Source organism: Sapajus apella, unplaced genomic scaffold (assembly GCF_009761245.1).
Source record: "Sapajus apella isolate SASKATOON/1434 unplaced genomic scaffold, GSC_monkey_1.0 scaffold70, whole genome shotgun sequence".
Lineage (NCBI taxonomy): Eukaryota > Metazoa > Chordata > Mammalia > Primates > Cebidae > Sapajus > Sapajus apella.
Genome location: NW_022437010.1, coordinates 621903 through 648927, shown reverse-complemented (window position 1 = coordinate 648927; position 27025 = coordinate 621903). Strand labels below are relative to the sequence as shown.

The window sequence follows — 27025 nt, the reverse complement described above, 5'->3', positions numbered from 1 at the left end:
CATTTATCTTGGTCTGGATTTACACTGGGCAAGAAAAGCTGGTTGTATTTTGTTTTCACAAAATATGCCGTGTTTCATTTCTATTCTGTGCAATTGGCGTCTTTAAACTAGACAGCATCAAGAAAACACGTTAGCATGGAAAACCTTGTTACAATGGTTATTTTATGCTCTTAACATTTCAGAGCAACCAAGCATAGGTTCAGAGGTTTTCTCCTGTGTGCCCCTTTATTGATTAATGTTTATTTCTTATTAGTGAGCATTTAAAAACCTTACTTAATACTCCTTCAAAAACAAAACATTTTTTTGTTAAAAGAGAATTAGTCATACTTTTTAATGACTTTGAAATGAAAATATTGTATTTTAAAAATCTGTGTTTTAAACATCTTTAAGATACTGGTGCTGTGGCTTTAGTCTTTCATTATATAATTTAAGAAAATATATTTTCTTTGAAAATTATTTCTAGAAGCTTATAAATAGCTTGGTCCTGACTGAGTAGTTTTCACCATGGTGCAGTTAAGTCCTACTATTTAAGTTCTTATGCATTCTGATTGAAACAAACTTGCTTTTTTAGTAAATAAATAGCACTGAGATAAAAGTCCAAGTAAATGGCAAAGCATATTCTTTCTTCCCAGAAAAATGCTCTCAAAAATTTGATTTTAATAAAAGTAACACTTTTACTTAGCTATCATAAACTCATTATGATTTTACTGTAGATGGACTCAGCCTGGATTCTAAATTCTATGAGGGTGGAGACTGTTTTTTACCACCAGTGTAATTCCAGAGTTTATCTTTATTCCTCGTATAAAAAATGCTTGTTATATCAATATATATTTGTAATTACGTATATTTTTATATATTATTTTGTAATATGCCCCCCATTTACTATAACGTTGTGAATTGATAACATTGTGTAATAAATTTTCTTAATGTTTTTGTCTTTCTCTATAGGTTGGTATTTTGTATGGCATCTTTTTTTATCAAAATTCAAGTTTCTCCGGGAACTGGTGGGAGATACAGGATCCCAAGAGGGAGATCATGAACCTTCAGGGTCTGAAACTGAAGAAGACACTTCCTCCTCTCCACACAGAATCAGATCTGCTCGCCAAAGGAGGGCACCTGCTGACGAAGGCCGCTGACCCCAGCCGTAGTCCTGTACTCGTGAAGGATGAAAGGCAGCTGCCAGCTTCTGTCTCTAAGTGACTTGGCTTTGAAATTTACTAATGACTGAAGAACAATTTGTATTGGATTTTAAGTATGCCATATAAAATGTAAGCCATATAAAAATAAAGGGAATTAAAACCAAATTGAACTATTATAAATTTCATCTTAAGGATAATCTTTTGTTTCACCAGCTTTCTACTTAGACACTTATTTCCTTGGCTTTTGGGCTTATTTTCTCGCACTGTTGCAGATCTGGTAAACATTAAAGGCTTGAAAAACCATATTTTATTAGCCCTAAAGTGTTCATTTTTCTCCCTAGTTTAACTTGTCAGATATTGGGATGCATCTCATTACTGTCAGCTAAGTAATAGTCATGTAATTCTCCTACTTTGTGCATGTGCGAATTTACAGCTTGTCAACGTGTCATCCCTTTAACCAACATGTGTATTGTTGGTATCAAATGTGTCAGATTTAATTGACATTTTAAAATGTCTTCAAAAAGATTACACTATGATTCAGCATTGAAATGAAAAGTTATTGTGTACGCAGAAAAGCACGAAAACAGAGCAGCAGGGCGCACATTTGATATCAGTGAAGCAAATATTCGTCCCTGGAGAAATGATCGAAATTCCATATTTTCCTGCAAAGCAACAACAAAATGTTTTACAGGACCTAAGAAAGGTAGATAACCACAAGTAGACGAAGCTGTACTACATTTTATCAGGGAGACACATGCAAAACGATTGCCTATCACACGCCAAGCAATGCAACTGAAGGCAGGAGAAATTGCCAAAACCCTGGGAATTGATGAAACAAAATTCAGAGCCCACAAGAGGCTGGTGTGACCGATTCATGCACCAAGCAGGACTGTCATTAAGGCATCAAACATCGTTTTGCCCCAAGCTCCCTGCTGCTATTAAACAGAAGACAGTGTTGGAGCATTCTTTCAAAAGTGCTGTATAACCAGCACTCTTGACAACACTGGGGGAAAAATGGACTGTGGTTTGAAAAGTGATTCAGAAGAGTTGGATTCAGAATATGAAGTTATAATTAGTACTTAACCAGTTTGTTTCACACATTTTCTTTACATATGTGCAAGATCGATATGACAAAAATCTGTTTAACTCAAAGTGCTATTTCAATAAATATAAAAAACATTTTCTGTGATAAGAAAGCATTGTGTTATAGTTTAATGGGCAGTGTTTTTTCTTAGTGATACATACGGTGCATCTTAACAATTGGTAGTATCTTAGGTTAAATTAAAAATGGTAGCTTGTAAATTTATTTTTCTTTTTAAGATAGCAGTTATTTATTGGGGAATTTGATTCTGACTCATAATGTTAAAATTGTTATCCTGTGTGAAACACATTTTATTTTGGGTAGGGGGTAACCTATTCGAGATTTTAGAGTGGTAACTTAGGAATCTAAGAACTGTCTTCTACTTTAGGAAGAATGAGATTAGTTACTCCCTTTGTATAGAAGGACTTTATACTCAAGGAATGTGTTGTGGAGAGAAACACTTCTTCACAAACAATAATTCAGTGACAAGACCTCAAAGGTAATGGGTATTGAGGAAAACAGTAGTGGGTGAAATTACCTGCTTGGCTGTAAAATGACTCTCTTGCCAGGTTTCCATGTTTGTCTTAACTGAACTCTGGACTGAGTGTTTACCAGGGAGGAGAGATAGGAATTAAAGAAACTTCCTGTTTAGTGTTACCTGCTTTCTAACAAGAATGAAATGCAAAGCCAACTTACTTTATTAATCCAAGTTCTTTTTATGTTTTTTTAAAACCTTTATTAAGAACGAGTCTTCACAAGATATCTATTCAACCTCTATTTTATGATGGTGTGTTGTTATGTTTGATACCTCATACTTCTTGCTTAGAGTTTTGTTTAACAGTTCACTGGCTCTGTCCCAAGTTGTGTTTGTGATGAACACCTCTTTGCTATATTGTAGCTTTTGGAGATACTAAAAGGGAATTCACAGGACATAACTTTGGTTTTATTTATTTGCTAGGGGAAGATTTCCTAGCAGCTGAGAAACGAGGCATAGTCTTTCTGTCTTCATTTCTTTATTAGATACACATTTCTATTTTTATGTGACTCTAGGGCATAACAAAACAGTGACAGTTTCAAGCATTAATTTTAATGCTTCATAATAGCTAAATATCATCATAAAATAGTCAGGAAAAAATGCCCCCAAAACTTCTTCATACTGGGAAGATATTTAAATTAGATTTTTCATAGTCTAATGTTTTGAACTATGGATTCTGTTTTATGGTGGATACCTAAGGTTAGATAATAGTTGCTGAAAAACTTAAAGTAGCTGGTGAGCTTCTTGTGTCAATATTAAAGAATGATGGCTGGCTGGGCGTGGTGGCTCACGCCTGTAATCCCAACACTCTGGGAGGCCAAGGCAGGCGGATCATGAGGTCAGGAGATCGAAACCAGCCTGACTAACATGGTGAAACCTCTTCTCTACTAAAATACAAAAAATTAGCCGGGTGTCGTGGTGCACGCCTGTAGTCCTAGCTACTCATGAGGCTGAGGCAGGAGAATTGCTTGAACCCAGGAGGTGGAGATCACAGTGAGCCGAGATCGCGCCACTGTATTCCAACCTGGAGACAGAGGGAGAGTCTGTCTCATTTAAAAGAAAAATGATGGCTGATGTAACTCTCCCCCCAAAATCTGGAAGAGTCGTGCCCAAATTAATACAGGTTAAACTTTGTAGAGATATGTATGTTGGCATTATTTATTGACATTTATGTTTCAAGCATGTCTTATTTTATGTAATTTTAGGAAATATTTAACTTGTGAGCTATACCTAAAAGCATACTAATTAGCTCTTAGACTCTCATTTAGGAAGGGTAAAGAAACATCACTGATACCAATATGAAGATGTACAAACAAATCCTTTGTTTAGAACTGTTTTCTCTTTGTGCACCTCACAACACACTTACCATGGTACATATTTCTTAATGCCACTAAAAGAGGCAAGATAAATAGTTAACACAGAATTATTTATATGGTATAGTGTTTCTTTTCCTGTTCAGTGCTTTTGTAGCAAACTTAGCAGAATTGCATCACAACTACATTTTCAGTCTCAGTGGGAGGTGAACTATCCTGTGATTAATTTTAGAGCTTGACAGTTTATGAGCATTGAGAACACATACATGTATTAGAATCTTGTCTAAACCCCCGCAAAGGATGATGGTCATCAGCAGGCCATCTTTCGAGGATTAATTCTAACATTGAGGACTGGTAGGTTTTTTTATTTCCTTCCCAACCAGCCATTCATTTCCAAATGTTTTGCCTTTGAAACTTTTTGTGAAAATTGCCTGTACCAATTGCATTGGTTGCGTTGCTCTGATTTAAATGCCAAAAATACTAAATATTTGTGTAGTGCTGTTAAACGAGGTTTTTGATATTTCCATCAAAATGAATATAAAATTCACTTGATGGATTTTGTAGTGATATTTTTATAGTTGAAACAAATACATTGCTCTGTGGTAGACAGACACTTCACAGACATGCAGACCCATTTCTTTAGATAGGTTGAAAACCCATTTTAATTTTATTTTGCTGAAAGTTTGGAATATATAAAGCAGTGAATTTACAAAACATGACATCTTAAAACGTGTTGAAAGATTTGAAAGAGCAACAAAATTGTTGCTCTTAAAAGTAAAATTTTGAATAACGAATTTTGAACAACGACGCAGTCTTTTTAAAGTTCAGTTTTCTCAAATAGTATGTTTTCATGTAAGATGTAACTAGGTTTTGCCTGGTAAACTTTAAGTGCTTTTATATTTGAGGTTGACTTTAAAAAGCCATTGATTAGTCCTCAAAGGTTATGGACACTCAAGCGACTAATGGAATGAGTCTTTGTAGAGTCTGGAACTAAAGCACCTTGTATTGTCTGCTTCTACAGTGTCCTATAGTTTTTAACTTAAAGTGTAAAGAGTAACATTTTATCTTATATCAATTAAAGCTACGTTTTTCATTTGCTGGTGTACGCGTGCTGCCTGTTTCATGGGGAATGTTTAACGTGATCCTCCAAGTTGGTTCTATGCATAACCATTCACCAAATACTGCTGCTGTGGTTCCTTATAGGAAATATTCTGTGCTCTGCTATGAGGCATTGCCATCTTGCTGCTTGACAAATAGGTTTATAAAGATTTAGAATTCTGTGTTTTAATAGTACCTTTGTATATATAACGAGATGTAAAAGTAAAGATGAGGAATGTGTGTAAATGATCATTCACTGTTTTAAAACCGGTCAGTACTCTAAAGTTTCTGTGGTTTGTATGATGTTTTAACTTTCATTTTAAACAACCCAGAATAAATTAAAATGAAAACAAGCAAAAGTTGTGTGTGTCTCATTGCTAAAGGATAGTAAGTGTAAAGAGTACCTTGGACGTGAAGGGATTTGAAAGCAGCCATTCTTACTACTGGTCCACACTTCCCCTTATTTTTCAAACTCTAAAAATCTAGAAGAAATAATATTTCTTAGTGCCATGAAAGTAAATGACTTAGGACATATATACAGCGTTAAAGGACTTATACATATATATGTATAAGTCCTTTAACGCTGTGTGTATGTGTGTATAGCGTTAGACCTATGTTATTACATTTACCTTATTTAACCTTCTGTTTTCTTCCCATGCAGTGTTCAACACCCTCAAGGTTGTTTTGTTAACCTGTTTGCCATAGATCATGTTTCACATTTTTGTTAGTATTAACAGCCAGGAAGATGGAGGAAACTGATCAAAGCCAAGTGAAAAGATTGAGGAGTTTCTTTGAGAATGCAGTTGAGATAGAAAGCCATGAATTTCATTGGCTGGGGGCATGTTGCGACTTCTCCAGTGCTCAGCTGCCAAGAATGTGGGATGGGAAAAAGTGGATTGGTGCTAGGGTTGGATTTTGCAAGGCAGGTGTGTCTGAAAGGCAAGGTCATTAAAGATTGCTGGAGATTGGCCCTGGAATTTGGGCTGGGTCTTGGGAGCAGTCAGATCAGTAAGGCACTGGTAAACTGGGTGGAAGGGAAGGGATAGGGATTGAAGATAAAATGAATGTGACGTGTAGGATAGGAAGTTTGGGATGGAGACTAGGTGAAGTAGTTCTGAGCAGTGACACTAACAGCCATAGAAAACGGGAATCTGAGAACAGTGACTCATTTTAGCATATTATCTAAACCTCAGAATGGCAGCTAATACTTTCCACATGATGGCTGCAGTTGGAATGGAGAAGATAACCATGACTTGGGGGCCATGTCAGGGACTTTGGAAGACTGATCTTAAGGTCTGGGCTGTCCTTAAAAGGAGGAGGGAGCTTTCTGAAAATGGAAGAGGAATATTCTGGGGGAGCTGTGAGAATGCTCTTTCCTTATCCTGGCCCCCATCCCGTGGGCATCTCTACAAGTGCATTTGTCTATCATGTGTAAATACTTCATTTGAATTGTAAGAATGATGCTGTTTACAAAGAACTTTGTGGGGATTAGAGGAGGAAGAAGGGAAGGACAGCAAAAACTTCACTAAGAATCTTAAAGGAGGCCAGGCATGGTGGCTCATGCCTGTAATCCCAGCCCTTTGGGAGGCCAAAGGTGGGCGGATCACCTGAGGTCAGGAGTTCGAAACCAGCCTGGTCACTGTGGTGAAATCCCATCTCTACTAAAAAATACAAAGCTGGGCGCAGTGGTGGGCGCCTGTAATCCCAGCAACTTGGGAAGCTGAGGCAGGAAAATTGCTTGAACCTGGTAAGAGGAGGTTGCAGTGAGCCAAGATCGTGCCATTGCACTCCAGCCTGGGCAACAGAGCGACACTCCATCTCAAAAAGAGAGGAGTAGGAGTTTTCCAAGTAGTGGATGAGGATTCTAGATAAAAGAATATGCACAGGCAGTGTCACCGGAAGGTGCCTTGCTTGGAGAACTACAGTTGGTCATTCCTGAAATAGAGAATGCAAGTGTCGGGGGTGGGTGGGGGTTCACTGTTTTGACACTAGACATGTATAGTCTAGATCACAAAATGTGTGCAGTGGCAAAGGCTTTGAAGTTCATGTCATATGAGGCAGAGTACTAACATGTTTTAAATTGAGAGAGCACTGATGTGCTTATTTAAGATATGCTGAGTAGTCGACTGATCTTCCAGCCACCTGGACTAGAGGCAGATGGCTTAGCTCTTGCTAACTGCAGGGAGGAGGACTGATTGGCGGCACGATGGAAACAGGTGGTCTCTTAACTGGTCCAAGCAAGAAAAAACTAACGGCAGACTGGAAAGGAGCAATGACCATGGGAAATTTGAGGATATGAAAAACCAGTAGGACTTGAGATGAGGTTATGAAGGAGAAGGAGAAACGAAGGATGATTTCAGCATTTAAGTTTGCAGTTGGCAACCTGGGTAGCATTCTTGATACTCTCTGATATCCTATATCCAACACATCAGCAAGTCTTGTTGATTTTTCTTCTGAAATAGAGCTCTTGAAACCATATACTTTCTTCCATTTTCTTACTACTGTCTGTAGGCAATGTAATGTAGTGGTCATAAAATTAGACATCAAATGTGGTCTGTGAAATTTGACTTGTGTGTGCTTCATTTTTCATCTGTAAAATCGGTATGAATAGTAGTACCTCTCTCAGCGGGCTTTCGTAATGGAGGAAATGAGTCTATACCCAAAGCATTTAGACGTGTGCCCGGCATGTAGTGGTTATTCCCTACTATGCTAATGCTCACTTGGGCCACTGCAGTAGTGGCCGTTTCAAATAACTACAGCCCATCTTCCGTATTATCTTTTTCTTTCTTTCTTTCTTTTTCTTTTTCTTTTTTTTTTTTTTGATACGGAGTCTCCCTCTGTCCCCAGGCTGGAGTGCAGTGGCAGGATCTCGGCTCACTGCAATCTCCACCTCCCGGGTTCCAGCGATTCTACTGCCTCAGCCTCCTCAGTAGCTGAGACCACAGGCTCGTGCCACCAAGCCCAGCTAATTTTTTTATAGTTTTGGTAGAGATAGGGTTTCACCATGTCGGCCAGGATGGTCTCGATCCCTTGACTTCGCGATCCGCCAGTCTCAGCCTCCCAAAGTGCTGGGATTACAGGCGTGAGCCACCGTACCTGGCCCATATTTTCTCTTATTGTTTCCAAGAATGAGTTTTTCACAACTCAAATTTATCTTCTTGCTTACAACATGTGAATAAGTTCTCATTGCTTCTAGAAAAAAGGTGGAAAATCTTCAGCGTGCCGGTGACACGCTGCATGTCTGCATTTGCAGTCTCTCCAGCAGCGTCTCATTCTCTTACTCTATACGCTCATGGCCACGCGAGTCATCCCTCAGTTACGCATACATGCCGTCCTCAGACATCCCCGCCCTGCTCACGGGATCCTTCCACTGGACACGCCCCTCACTCAAACACTTGCCTTCTCTCTCCTTCTCTTCCAGTCCTTCTTTCAATTTAAGCTCACAAATCACTTTCTTAAGGAAGTGTTCTTTGAACACACCCCCTTCCCAAACTCTTTGTCCGGAAAGACAAACTCTCACAGAGAAGTCTTCCTTCCCTCAGTGGCCTGATCCCAGACAAGAATTGAACATTTGTTGGTGGATTTTTAAAAAATTAGTGCCTCCAGTCCCACTACGTTGAATTAATTAAACAATATTTCAAGATAAAGTAGAACTTATATCAAAATAACATTTTAGCCTGCAATCTTTTTGTTGGAATCTGGGAGTTTAAAGTATTATAAAAGATGCCTTATGCCTGCCTAATGAGCGTCTCCTGAAAGTGGCCATTTTCTTTAATCAGCAAACACAGAAGTGTATGTTCGTGAGATACATATTCTTCACACCTCTAATGCTGCATCTTCTGTGTCCATTTCAATCCATCTCTTCTGCAAAGGTCGAAGGATCCGGTCCGGTGCGATCAGAAGAGCAGCTTGTGACCACGAGGTGGCGACAGTTTTCAAGAGTTGGCGACAGTTTTCAACGAAGAGTTGGCAGGTAAGGACCCTTTCTATTCCGGTCTGGTCAGGGGTGTGCTCCTTTAAAAGGGTGTCGCTGGGTGGAAGTTTGGTAACTATATGGCACCTTGTTTTGTGTCATAGGTATTGAACCTAGCCTTCTTTACCTTAAAGCAGCTGGGGCGAGCATGTGAGTTGTTGATCAAACTGGAGCGCTTGAGAGTGAGGGGAGGAGGGTGGATTATACATCGCTGGTCCAGGACAACAGATATAAACCAGGATCGTGCCGGCCACACAGGGGCATCTTTTTTCTCCCTCTAAAGCCAAGTCAGGTGACAATATTTACAGTCTCTTCGACACCCACTGATTAACACGTGAAGTTGGAGAGAAAAGGAGTGTTTCCAAATAGCATGTGAACGTTTTCTCCCTGTGTAGGACTCCAACAAGTAAATCATTTCAGCAAATGAGTGAGGAGAGGGTGATTGATCCAAAGGCGCGCATATTTACTTGTGGGAGTCAGAGAAACCCTACCTTTGGTGGGATATCTTGGAAATAGTAAAGCCTTTTTTTTAAAAAAATTTTTTTTTGAGAGAGTCTCACTCTGTGCCCGGGCTGGAGTGCAGTGATGTGATCTTGGCTCACTGCAACCACTACCTCCTGGGTTCAAGTGATTCTCCCAGAATAGCTGGGACTACAGGCCTCAGCCACGACTGCTGGCTGATTTTTGTATTTTTAGTAGAGGCAGGATTTCACCATCTTGGGCAGGCTGGTCTTGAACTCCTGACCTCAGGTGATCTACCTGCCTTGGCCTCTCAAAGTGCTGGGACTACAGGCGTGAGCCACGGTGCCTGACTAAAATAGTAAAAAATAGTAAAGTTTTGTGTTGAAGTAGCTGTCATTTGCAAAATCCTTTCTTATATACTGCCTTCACTGAACTTCACAGCTTTGTGAGGGGTGAGGAAGGAAGGAAAGGTATTATCCTTTACAGGTAAAGAAACTGAAGTTCAATTTCTTGGCCATAGATGTGATAAGTGCAAACCCTGGGCTTCTGCCTTGTTGCTTAGAGAAGGGGAAATACTTAAAACATTCGAATCACTGTATGTCATTCAGCACAAAAGAAAATGAACGCATATTCAAATGCAAACAGAAGATGAAGCCCTAAGTTATATGAGCATACCTGGCTGGATAAACTCATTGAGAGAGTATTGGTGTGGCACTGGGTTTCCCTCACTCCATACGGACTCAACAGATTGTCCAACAAGGAGGGCTTAAAAAGGTTTGGAGGAAAGGTGTGTTTAACAAGAGCAAGCGGCCTGTGGGCAGTGTGGCTGGATTCCCAGGGTGAATAGTAGAAAGCCAGACTGGGTGTGGTGGCTCACACCTGTAATCCAACACTCTAATCCCAAAGTGTAGGGATTACAGGCAGTGGATCACCTGAGGTTGGGAATTCAAGACCAGCCTGACCAACATGGAGAAACCCCCTCTCTACTGAAAATACAAAACTAGCCAGGCGTGGTGATGTGTGCCTGTAATCCCAGCTACACAGGAGGCTGAGGCAGGAAAATGGCTTGAACCTGGGAGGCGGAGGTTGTGGTGAGCCAAGATCGTGCCATTGCACTCCAGCCTGGACAACAAAAGCAAAACTATGTCTCAAAAAAAAAAAAAAAAAAAAAAAAAAAAAGAAACCTGTACTCTGTGTCCACAGTCTGGAAGGTTGCAGGTCTCTAATGAGGGTGGCTTGCAGATACTCGGGATCTGAACACTAAGCTCTGGCTTTGGAAACTGTAGCCATGTTTTCTGTGGCCACCTTGTACCCAGGGAGTGATGCTGTGAGCAGCAAGAAGGACCCCACAGGGCCTATGGCGAGTGTCTCAGTGACAGCGCTGACGACCTGAAGAGCAAAGGCTGTTGCTTTGTTTTCTGGATTGTGGAGGACCCATTGGGCTCTTAGGGAGAGAGAGATACGTTGCCAATAATGACTAATAATGAATGTCTCATTAGCCCTGGTAAGTAGACTCAGAGTCACATTTAATTTGATTGAGAAACAAAACAAACCCAAATACGTAACAAATCTTGCATGGACTGTTGTCAGGCTAAGGCATACTCATTAATGATTACATGTAAAAACAAGTCCTCCACTCCTCCCCAGACCAAAAATGAAACACAGAAAGAAGCCCAGGGCCCTGGCCTGTTTTCCAGGCCGCTTTCTTCCTGGCCCACACATCAGTCCTGCCCCGTGCTGACGCAAATGACAATCACCTGGCCTGGTGACCCCTCACCTGCTCCTCAAGGGCCACCTCTTCCATGCAGCCTTCCCTGGCCCTTTGTGGTCCTGCGGCCTTCTGTTGGCACCTCAGGAGCTCACTCACTCGCCTCCTTCTAGACCCGTGTTCTCAGCATGCAGAATCACCTGGGTGCTTGCTGAGTGCAGAGTGTTGTCCAAGTCTTATTGAAATCCACTGAATCAGACCCTCGGGAGGTCTGGACTAAGAAGCTGTATTTTTAACATGTGTCCCTGCAGGTGATTCCTATCCTTTCTTTACCCCTTGTGGTGCCTTGAATAGTGTCCTTCCAAAATTCATGTCTGCCTGGAAGCTGTGACTGTGACCTTATTTGGAAATGCGGTGTTTGCAGGTGTAATCACAGTAAGATGAGGTTATATTGGGTTAGAGTGGGCCCTAATCCAATGACTAGGGTCCTTATAAGAACAGGGAAATTCAGAGCCCCAGAGAAATATGAGGATGGAGACATTGACAAACCAAAGAAGCCACGGACTGCCAGCACCACAGAAGCAAGGAGAGAGGTGTGGAGCCAATCTTCCTCCCAGCCTCCAAAAAGGAACCAAGCCTGCCCACGCCTTGATTTCAGACTTCCGGCCTCTAGACAGTGACAGCATAAGATTCTGTTCTTTTTTTTTTTTTTTTTGAGATGGAGTTTTGTGCTCTGCTGCCCAAGTGCAATGGCGCAATCTCGGCTCACCGCAACCTCCACCTCCTGGGTTCAAGTGATTCTCCTGCCTCACCCTCCTGAGTCGCTGGAATTGCAGCCATGCACCACTACGCCTGGCTAATTCTTTTGTATTTTTAGTAGAGACAGGGTTTCTCCATGTTGGCCAGGCTGGTCTTGAACTCCCAGCCTCAGGTGATCCACCCACCTTGGCTTCCCAAAGTGTTGGGATTACAGGCGTGAGCCACAGCTCCCAGCCAAGATTCTGTTCTTCTAAGCCACCAAGTGCTACTGCAGCCCTAGGTAACAAATACCACCCTGTACCTCTCTCTTTTCTGTCTTCTATTGTCTGAAGTTATCTTTATTTCACCCTCCCCTTTACAGGAAGTTGTATTTCTTATTTAAATTATTTTCATATTATAGTAGACCTATGTCAGTTTTTTGGGGTGATTCAGTAAATGATTGCTTGGGGGAACACATGTGTCTACCCACCTCGTGTGTCTTGGGAGGCCAAGCCCATCTCTCTCAGTAAAAGAAAATTCCAAACATTGGTTTCCTTGCCTTCACTGCAGCAATGGTGCAAGCACATCACCTCGTCTCCACAGACAGATGTTCCCACCAGTGGTTGAGCTGGGTAGAAGCTCAGAGCCCCAAGGAGGCTGCCTGACAGAGACGTCGCTCTGGATCTGCCGTGGCAGCTGCAGTGGCTTGAGTCGCCCACCCCAAGGGGTTCTAGGGTGGCGTGTGTGCTGACGTGGCATAGGCAGTGCAGGAGGCAAGGGCTGTTCTGTCAACACCAGGCCAGCCCCGCACCCTGACGGTGACACTGGTCCCACCAGTGCTTCCCTTGTCTGTATTCCTACTGATCCTGTGAGATACCTGATATTCTTACTCTCTCTCTTCTTTTTTTTCTTTTTGAGACAGGGTCTCGCTCTGTTGCCCAGGCTGGAGTGTGGTGTGATCTTGGCTCACTGCAACCCCTGCCTCGCAGGCGTGACTGATCCTCCTACCTCAGCCTCCCGAGTGGCTGGAACCACAAGCATGTGCCACCATGCCCTGCTAGCTTTCATATTTTTAGTAGAGATAGGGTTTTACCATGTTGCCCAGGCTGGTCTTGAACTCCTAGGCTCAAGTGCTCTCCTTGCCTCAGCCTCCCAAAGTGCTGAGATTACAGGCATGAACCACCGTGCCTGACCAAATATTCTTTTTAATACAATACACCTCTTTCCTGCTTAACTGAGCCCCAGTTGGTTTCCGTTGCTTGCCTCTAAAAAGCCTGATCGTCATGGGTGGGACTTTCTCTCTCTCTTTTCTTTCCTTTTTTTCTTTTTCTTTTTTCCCTTCCTTTCTCTTTTTCCTCTCTGTCTTCCTTCCGTCTTTCTCTTTCCTCTCTTTCTTTCTTTCAAAAAAGTTGCTTGTTCAACAAAATCTGAAGACAGACAATAATGTTCATTCTTCAACATCAGGACCTCAGGAGGTAGTAAATGTTTCATCCTATCCACCTTTCTTGTGATTGGGGTTGAATATGTTTTGTTCACCTTAATTTTAACTAAGTAATTATTATTAGTCATTAATTAGTCATCAGCATCATTATCATTAGCACTAGCCAAGCGTGGTGGCAGGTGCCTGTAATCCCAGATACTTGGGAGGGTGAAGCAGGAGAATCGCTTGAACCCATGGTTGTTGCATATTTAAGAGTTGAAGCTGCTTAAGCTATACCAACATGTTTCCCCGTTTCTTTACTTTTTCTCTCTCCTCCCTCCCTCCCTCCTTTTCTTCCTTCCTCTCTCTTTCTTTTTCCTTCCTTCCTTCCTCTCTCCCTCCCACCTTCCTCCCTTCCCTCCTTCTTCCCTTTCTGTTCTTTTCTTTCTTTTCTTTCTCGGAGTTTCGCTCTTGTTGCCCAGGCTGGAGTGCAATGGCGCAATCTCGGCTCACTGCAACCTCTGCCTCCCAGGTTCAAGTGATTCTCCTGCTTCACCCTCCCAAGTATCTGGGATTACAGGCACCTGCCACCACACTTGGCTAATTTTTGGTATTTAATAGAGATGAGGTTTCAACATGTTGGTCAAGCTGGTCTCAAACACCTGGCCTCAAACGATCCACCTGCCTCAGTCTCCCAAAGTGTTGGGATTGCAGGTGTGAGCCACTGTGCTTGGCAGATTTTTTATAGAGTCAAATATACTATTGGTATTTATTGAATAGCTCCTGGATTTGTAGTTTTTATTAAGAAAATCTTTGCCACTCTTATAGTAAATTCATACTTGTTTAGATTTTCTTGCAAAATTTTAATCTCACTTTCGTATTTTTTTTTGGGGGGACGTAGTTTCGCTCTCGTTACCCAGGCTGGAGTGCAATGGCACGATCTCGGCGCACCGCAACCTCCACCTCCTGGGTTCAGGCAATTCTCCTGCCTCAGCCTCCTGAGTAGCTGGGATTACAGGCACGCACCACCATGCCCAGCTAATGTTTTGTATTTTTAGTAGAGACGGGGTTTCACCGTATTGACCACGATGGTCTCGATCTTTTGACCTCGTGATCCACCCGCCTCGGCCTCCCACAGTGCTGGGATTACAGGCGTGAGCCACCGCGCCCGGCCCTCACTTTCATATTTAAGTAATTAATCTATTTTTTTTTTTTTTTTTTTTTACAGATGTAGCCTCACTCTGTCACCAGGGTGGAGTGCAGTGGTGCAGTCTTGGCTCACTGCAACCTCCACCTCCTGGGTTCAAGCAATTCCCCTGCTTCAGCCTCCTGAGTAGCTGGAACTACAGGTGCACACTACCACGCCCAGCTAATTTTTGTATTTTTAGTAGAGACGGGGTTTCACCATGCTGGCCAGGATGATCTTGATCTCCTGACTGCATGATCCACCTGCCTCAGCCTCCCAAAGTGCTGGGATTAGAGGGATGAGCCACTGTGCCCAGCCGGGTTTATTTTTATATGATATGATATGAGGTAGTAACCTGGGTTTATGTTTTTTCACATCCACATATGACAAATGCCTGGAATTTTTTTTCCTTTTTTTTAAATTGCATTTTAGGTTTGGGGTACATGTGAAGAACATGCAAGATTGTTGCATAGGTACACACATGAAATGCCTGGAATTTTAATTTTAGACAGGGGGTGATCTTCCCCTTATCGTAGTCCCTGCACAGATGACCACATTTCTTGTGTTTCCTGGGCCATGTGCAGACGTTTCTAGTTCACCTTTCATAAGCAAGGCTCCGTGACTCATGCCAGGGCATGGTCCAATTTCTTTGCCTTCTGAAGTTTGGAGGTCACATCTGTCCACGTGAGCTAATACGCCAGGTCCTAGGGCCTCTGTCAGGATGGGATAAAATACTGCCATTATATCCAGCTCCTCTGTGGTTTGCAGTAGGAGGGAAGGCTTGTCTGCATTACTTTAGTTTGTGGTCTTGCCAGAAAAGATCCCTAATATTGGATGTATATTTTGAACATTGGAAACCAAGTATAGAGCACCTCTGGGTCCTGTGTGAAATGAGTCCCCCTGTACCTGTCACCACCACAGGGCTCCGCGGTTGCCACCTTCAGGTGCTGTTCTGTACTGCCAATTCCCATTAAATGTCAGATCCCATTCCAGTGTATTAGCCAGCCTCCTGCCCAGAAGACTTGTAATCTTTGGGGTAGTTGTTCTTATTTGGTCTTTTTTTCTTTTTTTTAACAGAGTCTTGTTCTGTCATCTAGGCTGAAGTGCAGTGGTGCCATCTCAACTCATCACAACCTCCGCCTCCTGGGTTCAAGCGATTCTTGTGCCTCAGCCACCCGAGTAGCTGGGACTACAGGCACGCACCACCAGGCCTGGCTGATTTTTGGGGTTTCATTATGTTGGCCAGGCTGGTCTCAGACTCTTGACCTCAGGTGATCTCCCTGCCTCGGCCTCCCAAAGTGCTGGGATTATAGGTGTGAGCCACCACGCCTGGCCAGTAGTTGCTTTTTATTTTTTTTATTTTTTATTTTTTTGAGACAGAGTTTCACTCATGTTACCCAGGCTGGAGTGCAATGGCGCGATCTCGGCTCACCGCAACCTCCGCCTCCTGGGTTCAGGCAATTCTCCTGCCTCAGCCTCCTGAGTAGCTGGGATTACAGGCACGCACCACCATGCCCAGCTAATGTTTTGTATTTTTAGTAGAGACGGGGTTTCACCATGTTGACCAGGATGGTCTCGATCTCTTGACCTCGTGATCCACCTGCCTCGGCCTCCCAAAGTGCTGGGATTACAGGCTTGAGCCACCGCGCCCGGCCAGTAGTTGCTTTTTAAACTGGAAGGAAAGCAGTGGGTTCGAGTTTTTAAGTACTGTTGTTAAGTCTATGAGGCATGCTTTTGAGTGAACTAAATGTGCATGAAAGAAATTAGATTGAGAACCTTAAGAATAGAGTCCCATGAAAATGTATAGTCCAGGCAAAGGACCTTACATCCTATTGTATTTGCTGGGATGTCGAAAAACACCAAGCATTTTCTTCTGTAGGTCAGAACACTAGAAGTACGTTATGCTGTTTTTGTTGTAGTTTCCTTTTTTGTTTGTTTGTTTGTTTATTGACTTTTTCCTTTTTTGTTTGTTTGTTTGTGAGGAGAGTGATTGACATGTGGACATTTACTTAGTATCAGATAGGAATCAAAGAATAGCTTCACATTTTCTGTTTCTTTCCCCACCCACCACCTCTTCTTTTCACAGGTATTGGTAGCTTCACTTTTTTTTTTTTGAGACAGAGTCTCACTCTGTTACCCAGGCTGGAGTGCAGTGGTGCAATCTCTACTCACTGCAACCTCCGCCTCCTGGGTTCTAATAATTCTTCTGCCTCGGCCTCCCAAGTAGCTGGGACTACAGGCACATGCCACTATGCCCGGCTAATTTTTTGTATTTTAGTAGAGATGAGGTTTCACCGTGTGGCCTAGGCTGGTCTCAAACTCCTGAGCTCAGGCAATCTACCCGCCTTGGCCTCCCAAAGTGCTAGGATTATAGGTGTAAGCCACCGTGCCCGGCCGAGAGTTCAATTTTTTATAAAAGGAGAACATTTCCTGTGCCAGAAGGTAAGTGTAGGAGAGCCTAGGCCATATGTAAATAGGGTAAAAAGGAAGGTGTGGCTCTAAAGTTATGCTACTTTGGAGGACTTCTTATGGAAATAAATTTTATTTTCTTAGTCATGTGAATTTCATGCGTTAGCTGTCAAGAAGTATCCGTTTCTAAAGGTGGTTTAGACACACCTGGAAATCTTTCAAATATTAAAAATATGATTTCAAAAAGTCTCCTTGCTTTCTTTTTCTGTTTATTGGTTTTAAAAGCTGTTGTCTCCATATAGGAGTTCCATTTTTGGTAATTCAGAGCAGCTCTCTTGTTCATGATAACTAGTAAAAGCCAGATGAAATATATAATTAAGTTTTAAAATCACGAAGAGCTAAAGGATCATAAAGAATTACTGGCCAAGATCTGGGAGAAGATGCAAATCAGGAGAGTGAGCTTCCTATTTAAGGCTTCTTTTGTCCTGGGGGACATTTGCAGATCTTCAAAGGGCAGCTGAAAGACAGAGTTGCAGTTTAAGAAATCTCGTGAGCCAGAGAGAAAAAGCTGTGGTCTGGAGCCTGCCAGGGGCAGAAGTCTTGGGAGGTTCCCTACACTTTGGGATTGGAGCCCTGGAGAGCTGTCCCTGGAAGGAAGGGCGAAGAGAACTAAATGAGTCTTTATAAGGCTCATAGCCTCTTTTCAGGTGATTCTGCAGGCCTAGAAAATCTCAAACTCTAAAATTCAAATAGGGGGAATCTGGATTGCTAATAGTGCCCCCAGGATTATGGAATAAGCAACAAGAATTCTCTCTGGAGCAAGATATATTATTCTAGGCTTCAAATTATTTCTACAAATAATGTTTCAAAACCAAGTGTCTAGCACACAATTTAAAAAGTAGCACAGCCCTACTTCAACACAATAAAATGTGTGTGTGTGTGCACGTGTGTGCATAGCAATCCAAAAGCCAGCCTCATACTTAATCTTCAAATGTCAAACATTTTTGAGAAGATTCTCCTAAAGTCAGGAATAAGACAAGGATGTCCACCATCTCTACAATTGTTGAACATTGCACTGACATGTTAGCTAATGCAATTAAACAGGAGAAAACAATTAGAAGTATATAATTGAAAAGGAAGAGACAAACTGTCTTTGTTCACAGAAAATTTAACTGCATATCCGAAAAACCCAAAAGAATCAATGGAAAAGTACTAAAACCATAAGATGATAAAGTAGCAGTGTATAAAATGAGCATACAGAAATCAATAGCTTTCATATGTATCAAATAAGCGGTTTGAAGAGAAGACCCTGTGTGTAATAACAAAAATTTAAATACCTATACATAAACTTAATAAGATAGGCAAAAACAATAGGAAAACCATAATACATTCTTGAAGGGCTTAAAAATAATTTCGAAACATTGAAAAACATACCATATTTTTGAAGGAAAAATTCAACATGATAAAGATGATACTTCTTCCTAAAATAGTTATAAATTTAGTGCAACCTTAAGAAAAATCTCCTCAGATATTTTTTTTCCTGGAACTAGACAAGTTGATTAAAAAGCTTATATGAAAGAATAAACAAATGAGAATAGCCAGGAAATACTTGGAAAGAACAGTAATGTAGTGCATGGCTAGTCCTCTTAGAATGTAGTGAAACATTTTAAATCCTCTAAATTAAAGCAGTGGGATACTGGCTCAGGAAAAGACTTACGGACCAGTGGATCAGAATAGAATGTACAGAAATGTGTGTGTGTGTGTGTGTGTGTGTGTGTGTGTGTGTGTGTAAATGGGAAATTTAGCATATGACAAAGCAAGCATTGAAGTCAGGGGGAAACATTAAATAATGTTTGGGCAACTGGGTAGCTATAAAGAAAAAGATAATATTGTATCTTTTTCTTAAAATATACTCCAGGATAACTTACAAATGTATTAGAGATCTAAATGAAAAACAACGACAGCAACAACAAAATACATAGAAGAACTCGAAGAAAACATCCATTTTATTTTTATAACCCAAGAATGGAGATTTCCAACTATGTAAAAGAAATCTAGAGATAGAGAAGAGATTGATAAATTTGACAACACTGAAAAAAAAGAAGGAAAAACATAAAATCAGCTAAATATACAACAAATAAGTATAAGTGAACCCAAATATATTAATAATTACTTGATGTTTTATTTGGGATAGTTTATATATTTATATTATGGAGATAAATATATAAGATACCCCAATATAAATACATAAAATATCCCAAGTAAAATATCAAGATTATCACACTAGTTTGAAGAACAAAACACAACTATATGCTACATTTTGGGATTTATTCCAAGAATAAAGCTTGATTAGTACTTTAAAAACAAATCAGTTTAGCTCACCACATTAATGGAATGGAAAAGGAGGAAACACTTCTACATTCTTTTTATGAAGCCAGCATAATGTGTAAAGGAAATTGCAAAAAAGAGCATTCCTGAGTCAGTCTCTAACATGGACATCGATGCAAAAATTCTAAACAAAATATTGGCAAATTGAGCCCAGTGGTATATAAAAATGATTATGATCCAGCCAACTTGGGTTTAAATAAGAATGCAAGGTTGGTTTAATATCTGAATATCAATCAATGTAATTCCCCACATTAAAAAAAAATGATCATCTTAGATACAGAAAATATATTTGCTAAATGACACCTTTAAAAACTTTCAACAAAAAAAAGAAACTTTTGGCAAACCAGGAATAAAATAAATTTTTCAAAATCTGATAAATTACTACAAAAAAATGATTCAGAAAACACTATACATAATGGTGTAATACTGAACATTTTACCTTGAAAATAACCAAAAAACGTCAACTAATCCCATTTCTATTCTAGGTTGTACTGGAGTACTTTTCAAAAGAAAAAAGTTAAAGGTTAAATAAGAACTAATACAATAGTTTCTTATGGGGAGGGCAGGAATAGGGTAGAAGGGAGATGAATGGGAGTGAAACTTTATGAAAATATCTCCTTATAAAACCCTATAAATATTTTACATAATTAAAACACAAAATTAAGTTTTAAAGGAGTGAAAATAATCAATAAAAATGCTAAATGAATGGAAACAAATGAACCTGTCTATCAAGTTAGTGCAAGAGTCATAAAGAGGAAAATATTCCAAATGAATTTAGGATATAGCACATCTCAGATAATGTATTCTCATGATGAGAATGACTACCAAAAAATCTCAACTGGCATTCAGTATCTAATTGTTAGTAGTAATATTGTTATTGTTACTTGGAAACTGTTATATGAATATTCAAACTGTTACTTTGAAACTGTTATATGACAAATAAATAATTATATTACTCTTAAAAGGAATCAAGGTTTTCAGTGTAAGAGAAATGAGATCAAATGATAATATTTTTAAATTTAAATTAAAAATATAAGTATGAATTTGTGGCTTTTCCCTCTTATAAAATAACAACCCCACCATCTCATTTCCTAGCCTTGTCAAACACAGGATCTAGGTGCAAAATTACTGGTAGCACTGGCCACTTCTAATATCCAGATTGCAGTCTCTCAATACCATTTCCAACATAAAGGAAATGAGTTTCTGGAAAACTGAACATTCCAGGTCTGGGGCAGGAAAACATTATTTGGATCTGGGGCACACTATTGCACCAGAAAGTGAAGGAGCAGTCAAAGACTGATGTGATTACATTAAAAGACCATAGGAATTAAGTAGAAGAAGCTTCCACTGGCCAAAAAATGGGAGAATTTGAAGTCACATAGAGAATAATGACTACAATTGATAGAAATATGTCAAATATCTAAAAATCAATAAGTTCAGAACAGGATGAGGATGTCACTCTTTCGATTTCCACATTGTACATTGAACATTCTAGCCAGGGCCACTAGGCAAAAAAAAAAAAAAAAAAGGTGCAGTCCCTTTGGAAAAGAGTTTGGCAGTTCTTCAAAACCTTAAACATAAAGTTACCATATAACCTAGCAATTCCACTCCTAGGAATCTACCCAAGAGAAATGAAAACATGTCCACACAAAAATCTGTACATGAATGTTCATAACAGCATTACTAACAATAGCCGAAAAGTGGATACAACTCAATGTCTATCAACTGATGAATAAACAAAATGTAGCATATCCATACACTAGTATATTACTAAGCAATAAAAGAACCGAATAACTTATATATGCTACAATATGGGTGAGTCTCAAAAACATGGTGTCACAAAAGTCCACATATTGTGTGATATCATTTATATGAAATATTAGAATAGGAAAATCTTTTGTTATCTTTTTTTCTGCTAGACTTTTAAAAGCAAAAATCTTGGTTTTACTCATCAATTCTACTTTTTTTTTTTTTTTTTTTTTTTTTTTTCAGATGGAGTTTCACTCTTATTGCCCAAGCTGGAGTGCAATGGTGCAATCTTGGCTCACTGCAACCTCTGTCTCCTGGGTTAAGTGAGTCTTCTGCCTCAGTCTCCCAAGTAGCTGGGATTACAGGTGTGCACCACCACGCTTGGCTAATTTTTTGTATTTTTTTCAGTGGAAATGGGGTTTCACCATGTTGGCCAGGCTGGTCTTAAACTCCTGACCTCAGGTGATCTGCCTCGGCCTCCCAAAGGGCTGGGATTACAGTTGTGAGCCACCGCACCCAGACTGTTTTTTAAATCCTTTACTTTTGCTTTTATCTCTACTAGTATTTCTATTGCATTTTGGTTAATTTTTATTGTTTTTTCTTACTTTTGAGTGAAAATTAATTGATTTGGTTTAGTTTCTGATTTCTGAATTCCCAGTTGCTTTTTGGAGGGTGCTGTCTTAATTTAAAATGTTAATATGAAGACAGATAACTTCTTGAGAGACCTGAAAATGTTATTTCCAAATTCCAAATATGGCACTATATTAATTATGTTCTTCTACTGAAATAATCAATCTGAGATAATTCACATTAAGATACGCAGTTGGATCTGCAGAAGAGAAGATTGTAAGTAGTCTTGTAAATTTAAAAGTTGTCTTTCCATGAAAACATTAAGAAAAGCAGATGGCCACGTTTTCTTTCTATTATTCCTGCTTAAGCCTAGGATTATCCAAATTCCAATCTCCGAAAATTGCTAATATAAAAAAGGTATGCGCCTCCAAGGAATATCTTTCCTTTAAAAACCTCATCCTGCTCATCCAAAATCTTATTAAAGTCATTTGACAGCCTTCATTCTTTTTTGACCAACCAGTTCCCCAAGCTCAACCAACTTTGTTCAGAAACCTTTTACATTTCTTATAATGTGGGAAAATGATTCATTTTAATTGAAGAGAGCTTGTTTGGAATTTTCAAAATGAAATTTGAGCTCAGACAAAGAAAGCCTCAGACAGAAAGGCTAATTTTTCATCAACTACTGAAACCAGGGGACATAAAATGAATGTCTGTCTATGCCCTCAGCATTCATGGTTTCTGCCATGGAACTGAATGTCCATTCTTCATTGTTGATTCGTGACTCAGCCCTGGTGCATGAATACTTGTATAGAACAGAGACACACAGCAGGGCAATTCTTTACTAGTTTAAATTGTTTATAGTGCCTTTTGTACCTATAATTCACAATTTAAACATTCCTCTTCAGTGCATTTGTTTATACGCTACTCAGGCTTAACAATGGGGCTTTTGAGAAACTCTTATGTACTATTGCGCTATGAAATGTCTCCTTACTGTGGAAAAGAAGGTGGTGGGGGAGTGGGGATGGGAATATGACCTTCTGCCCTGAGGACTTGTGCAAAGAAGGCAGACTGACTGTGGGAATCTGGGGAAAGAAATGATTCCTTCAGCAAGTGAATGAGGAGTGGGAAACAGGTATTCCAGTACGGAGGCTGTACAGGGGGAAAGAGCCTGAGCTCAGGAATGATACAGGGTCCAAGGTGCTTCATGAATGATGTAGAAGAGTTAGGCCACCGAAGCAAAGGGAAATGTGTCCAGGCAGGAGAAACAGCAGGAATGATTTAGGAAGGCATGGCAGATCCTGATGCATGTGGTGGGGCTTCATGCCAGACTGAAGCAGGTGTGGGCAGGATGAGATGCAGGAGATAAGGTCCACTCAAGGAGGTCACTGGGGTTCCCTTAGCAGTGGCAGGATTCTATTGGAAGCAGAGGATGGTCTCCCTGAAGCAGGGTGGAGGGCAGATGGAAAGGGGCAGAATGTGTGGAATCAGGGAGGTCTTTGCAGTTGTCCAGCTTGCAATGATGGCACCTAGCTGTAAGGACACAGCCACAGGAAAAATGACAGTGAGCAGATCCTGTGGAGTTAGAGGCTAACATCTATTACCCTTGGCCATTGGTTGGATATGGGGCCTGAAGGAATGGAATGATTTTCATTTTTGGTTTCACAAGCTGGGTGGATGGTTAATGCCATTTGCTAGGCCGGACCACACAAGCAGAGGTTGTCTGCAAAATGCAGGCAGAGTGGTTATACCTGCTGGAAAGCGCGGGAAACGTGGACAAGGCTTGAGACAGATACATAAAGCAAGGCACACTGACTGAAAGCATGCTCAGCAGTCTTTGGATCTCACTGAGTACGGAGACCATGATTAGCACAGTCTGTGTGGCTGTAGGATTTTTTTCCTGGCTCCTGAGAGAGGTGGCTGCTGACTAATGCCCTGGCTTGGGCAGATGTCCCTCAGATCAGAGTGGGACATACTTAAATGTCAGTGTGTCCCATCCAACAATAGTTAAGAGATGGAAGCAACCCAAACGTCCACCAATGTAGGAATAAACAAAACATGGTATACACATATAATGGAATATTATTCAGTCTTAAAAAGGAAGGAAATTCTGACACATGCTACAACATGATGTGACCTTGACGACAGTATGCTAAGAGAGATATCTAAGCTAGTTACAAAAACACAAATACTGTATGACTTCAAAATTTATAAAGACAGAACGTGGAATGATGGTCACCAAGGGCAGGGGACAGTGGGGAGTTGTCTAATGGGTCAGAGTTTCACTTTTGCAAGATGAATGTTCTGGAGGTCTGTGGCATAACAACGTGAAGACAGTTAACACTACTAAACTGAACACTTAAAAATTTTTTTCCCACATTAAAAATTTAAAAAAATTTTAAGAAAGACATCCTATAAGCAATAAAGAAGTTTGGCTTGATTTACAGCTACTCAGGAGGCTGAAGTGAGAGGATCTTTTGAACCTGGGAGTCTGAGGCTGCAGTGAGCTATGATTGCGCCACTGCACTCTAGCCTGGCGACAGAGGGAGACCCATCTCTAAAATGAATGAATGGGCCAGACGTGGTGGCTCACGTGTGTAATCCTAGCAATTTGGGAGGCTGAGGCAGGTGGATCAACTGAGGTCAGGAGTTCGAGACCAGTCTGGCCAACAGGGCAAAACCTGTTTCTATTAAAAATAAAAAAACTAGCTGGGCGTGGTGGCAGGTGCCTGTAATCCCAGCTACTCAGGAGGCTGAGGTGGGAGAATTGCTTGAACCTGGGAGGCGGAGGTTGCAGTGAGCAGAGATTGCACCACTGTACTCCAGCAGTGGGAGACAGAGCGAGACTCCACCTTAGATAAAGCAATAAACTAACTAAATAAATAAAATGGGAGACAGAGCGAGACTCCATCTCAGAAAAATAATACAATAAATAAATAAATAAAATGGGAGACAGAGCGAGAATCCATCTGGGAGACAGAGTGAGACTCCATGTCAGAAAAAATAATGCAATAAATAAATATATAAAATAAATGAGTGAATAAATAAAATAAAATAAAAATTAAAAGTGTCGTACAGATGCCTCTGAGTAGGTAGTCTGCTTCCCTGTTGCCGTGTTTGCCTTTGAGGAGAGCGTCTGCTCTCCTGACACCTGTTGACCGACTTTACCTGTGACCTGGGGAGTCACACCTGCCTCCTGCAGAGGATGTGATGTTTTCTGGGTACTGCAGCACTGACTCAAATAGGGAAGGCATCTGGGTTTGCTCTCCCCACTTGTGGCTGGTGAATGACCCAGGGACTGATTCCTCTTGTTCCCTGCAGAAATCTATCTTATTCTGTAGAGCAAAAGCCACCTGTCCAATGTATTTACATACCACCACGTTTTATTAAGGGCTGAGAAAGGCTCAGTGCTGCATTCAGCCCTTTATAAATATTTCTTAAGATGCGCAAATTGGTACAAGAGGAACATAGGAGGGAAATATCAGGCCAGAGCTGTGATGGGTCCCTCAAATGCACATTGTAAGGTCTTGTGCAAGTGGGGGAAGTGAGACTTGCCTTTGACGGAGTGTCCTAGGGATCATGGCCATGAGAAATCACACGTGGAAATTCAATCTACATTCTCATAAGACTCATTCAATAAATGCTTGTTAGCAGATATCCCATTCCAGGCAGTTTTTGGCTGTGAGAACACAGCAGGGGCTAGGACAGGCAAGGTTTCTTCTCTCATGAGATCACAATTTAGGTGGAAGTAGAAAGAGAGAAAAAGGCAGGCGACGAGCATTCTGAGAGACTCTGGAGAGGACAGTGTGCTGGGAGGTGACTGGAGGGGACATTGGACTGGAAGGTATAGGTGGCTGGGTGTAGGAGGCTCCTGAGTGCCTGGGGGCAGAGCTGCAGGGCCGCAGCTGATGCAAAGGTCTTGAGGAGAGTGGCTTTGGCTTATCTGAGAGACCAAGAAGATGCTCAGGTGGCTGGAATGTGGGAGGCGAGGTTGAGCTGAGGTCAGAGGTCAGCGAGGCAAAGGGCTAAGAGGAGGACAGGCCGGCGTTGAGCAGGTGAGGCGTGGGATGTGGTTCGTGTTTGTAAAGGCTCTCCTGGCTGCTGGGTGGGACTTGCATTGTATCCAGCGAGTGGGGCAACAAGGAGGCCAGGTGAAAGGCCTTGGCTAATGTCGAGGACAGAGATGCCTGCATTTGGGAGCAGACGGGTGCACTAGGTAAGTTCCCTTAGGGAGAAAGGAAGGGGCCACAGACGCAAGCCTCAAGCCCTCCAGCAAGCAATTCAGGAGAGCTTGGCTTTAATTTCTCAAGCGGGTCCTTAGAAAGAGACACAGGTGTGTAGCTGATTACTTAAAAGCATCGATCCCACCTCTCTTCTTCCCGCTGCACCTTCCTCGGTTTCTCCCGTGCCTGTGGGGTGCAGACGTCGCATCTCTTTTGTGGCGTGGCAATCAAGGAGTCCTCAGCCCTCACCACGGCTGATGCCAAACCCGTGGAGGGTCAAAACGGGAAACGACATCAAATTCATTTGAAGGAGGTAGGACAGGATCATTCTGCTGAAGAGGAGACACAGAGCACTAGCGACTGAACACAAACCTCAGTGTGAAGGCCAGGATTTGTCACTGAGGATGATCACATTCCGATTTGATGGGTGGATAATGAATGAAACAGATGCACCTGCACAGTTGCAGGTGAAGCATGCAAATGCACATGATAGGCTGGGCGTGGTGGCTCACATCTGTAATTCCAGCTCCTTGGGAGGCCGAAGCAGGCAGATCATTTGAGGTCAGAAGTTCAAAACTAGCCTGGTCAACATGGTGAGACCTTGTCTATATTAAAACTACAAAAATTAGTGAGGCGTTGTGGCATGTGCCTGTAATCCCAGCTTCTTGGGAGGCTGAGGCAGAAAAATCCCAGGAAGCGGAGGTTGCAGTAAGCTGCGATCGCAACACTGTACTCCAGCCTGGGTGACAAAGCAAAACTCTGTCTTGGAAAAAAAAAAAGAAGAAAAAAGAAAAAAGAATGCATTAGTGGTGTGCTTCTTCCACTTTTATTTTTGCTTCCCATTAAGTTTTTACTTTCATTGTTTGACAAACAATAGCAATGACAATAGACTCCTTCCTTTACTGATTTGATTGGAGAATTTCAATATGTTTCAATTATCATTGTGAAATAAAGGAGAATTTTACGACTTTTTCGTACATAGCTGTTACATGTAGGGCAATCGGTTTTTAAGATGGGATAAATTTCTCTAAAACAA

At 41.2% G+C, this 27025-nt stretch overlaps 1 protein-coding gene across 1 annotated transcript in view; it reads left to right on the top strand.

The window, feature by feature from the left end:
- Window positions 1-3344, top strand: part of SMIM13 (small integral membrane protein 13) — a 36480-nt gene extending 33136 nt beyond the window's left edge. Inside the window, exon 2 of the mRNA XM_032249949.1 lies at window positions 949-3344. Within this exon, the coding sequence (XP_032105840.1) occupies window positions 949-1136 (188 nt within the window). The 3' untranslated portion in view covers window positions 1137-3344. The remainder of the gene's footprint in view (window positions 1-948) is intronic.
- The last annotated feature ends 23681 nt before the right edge of the window (window positions 3345-27025 follow it).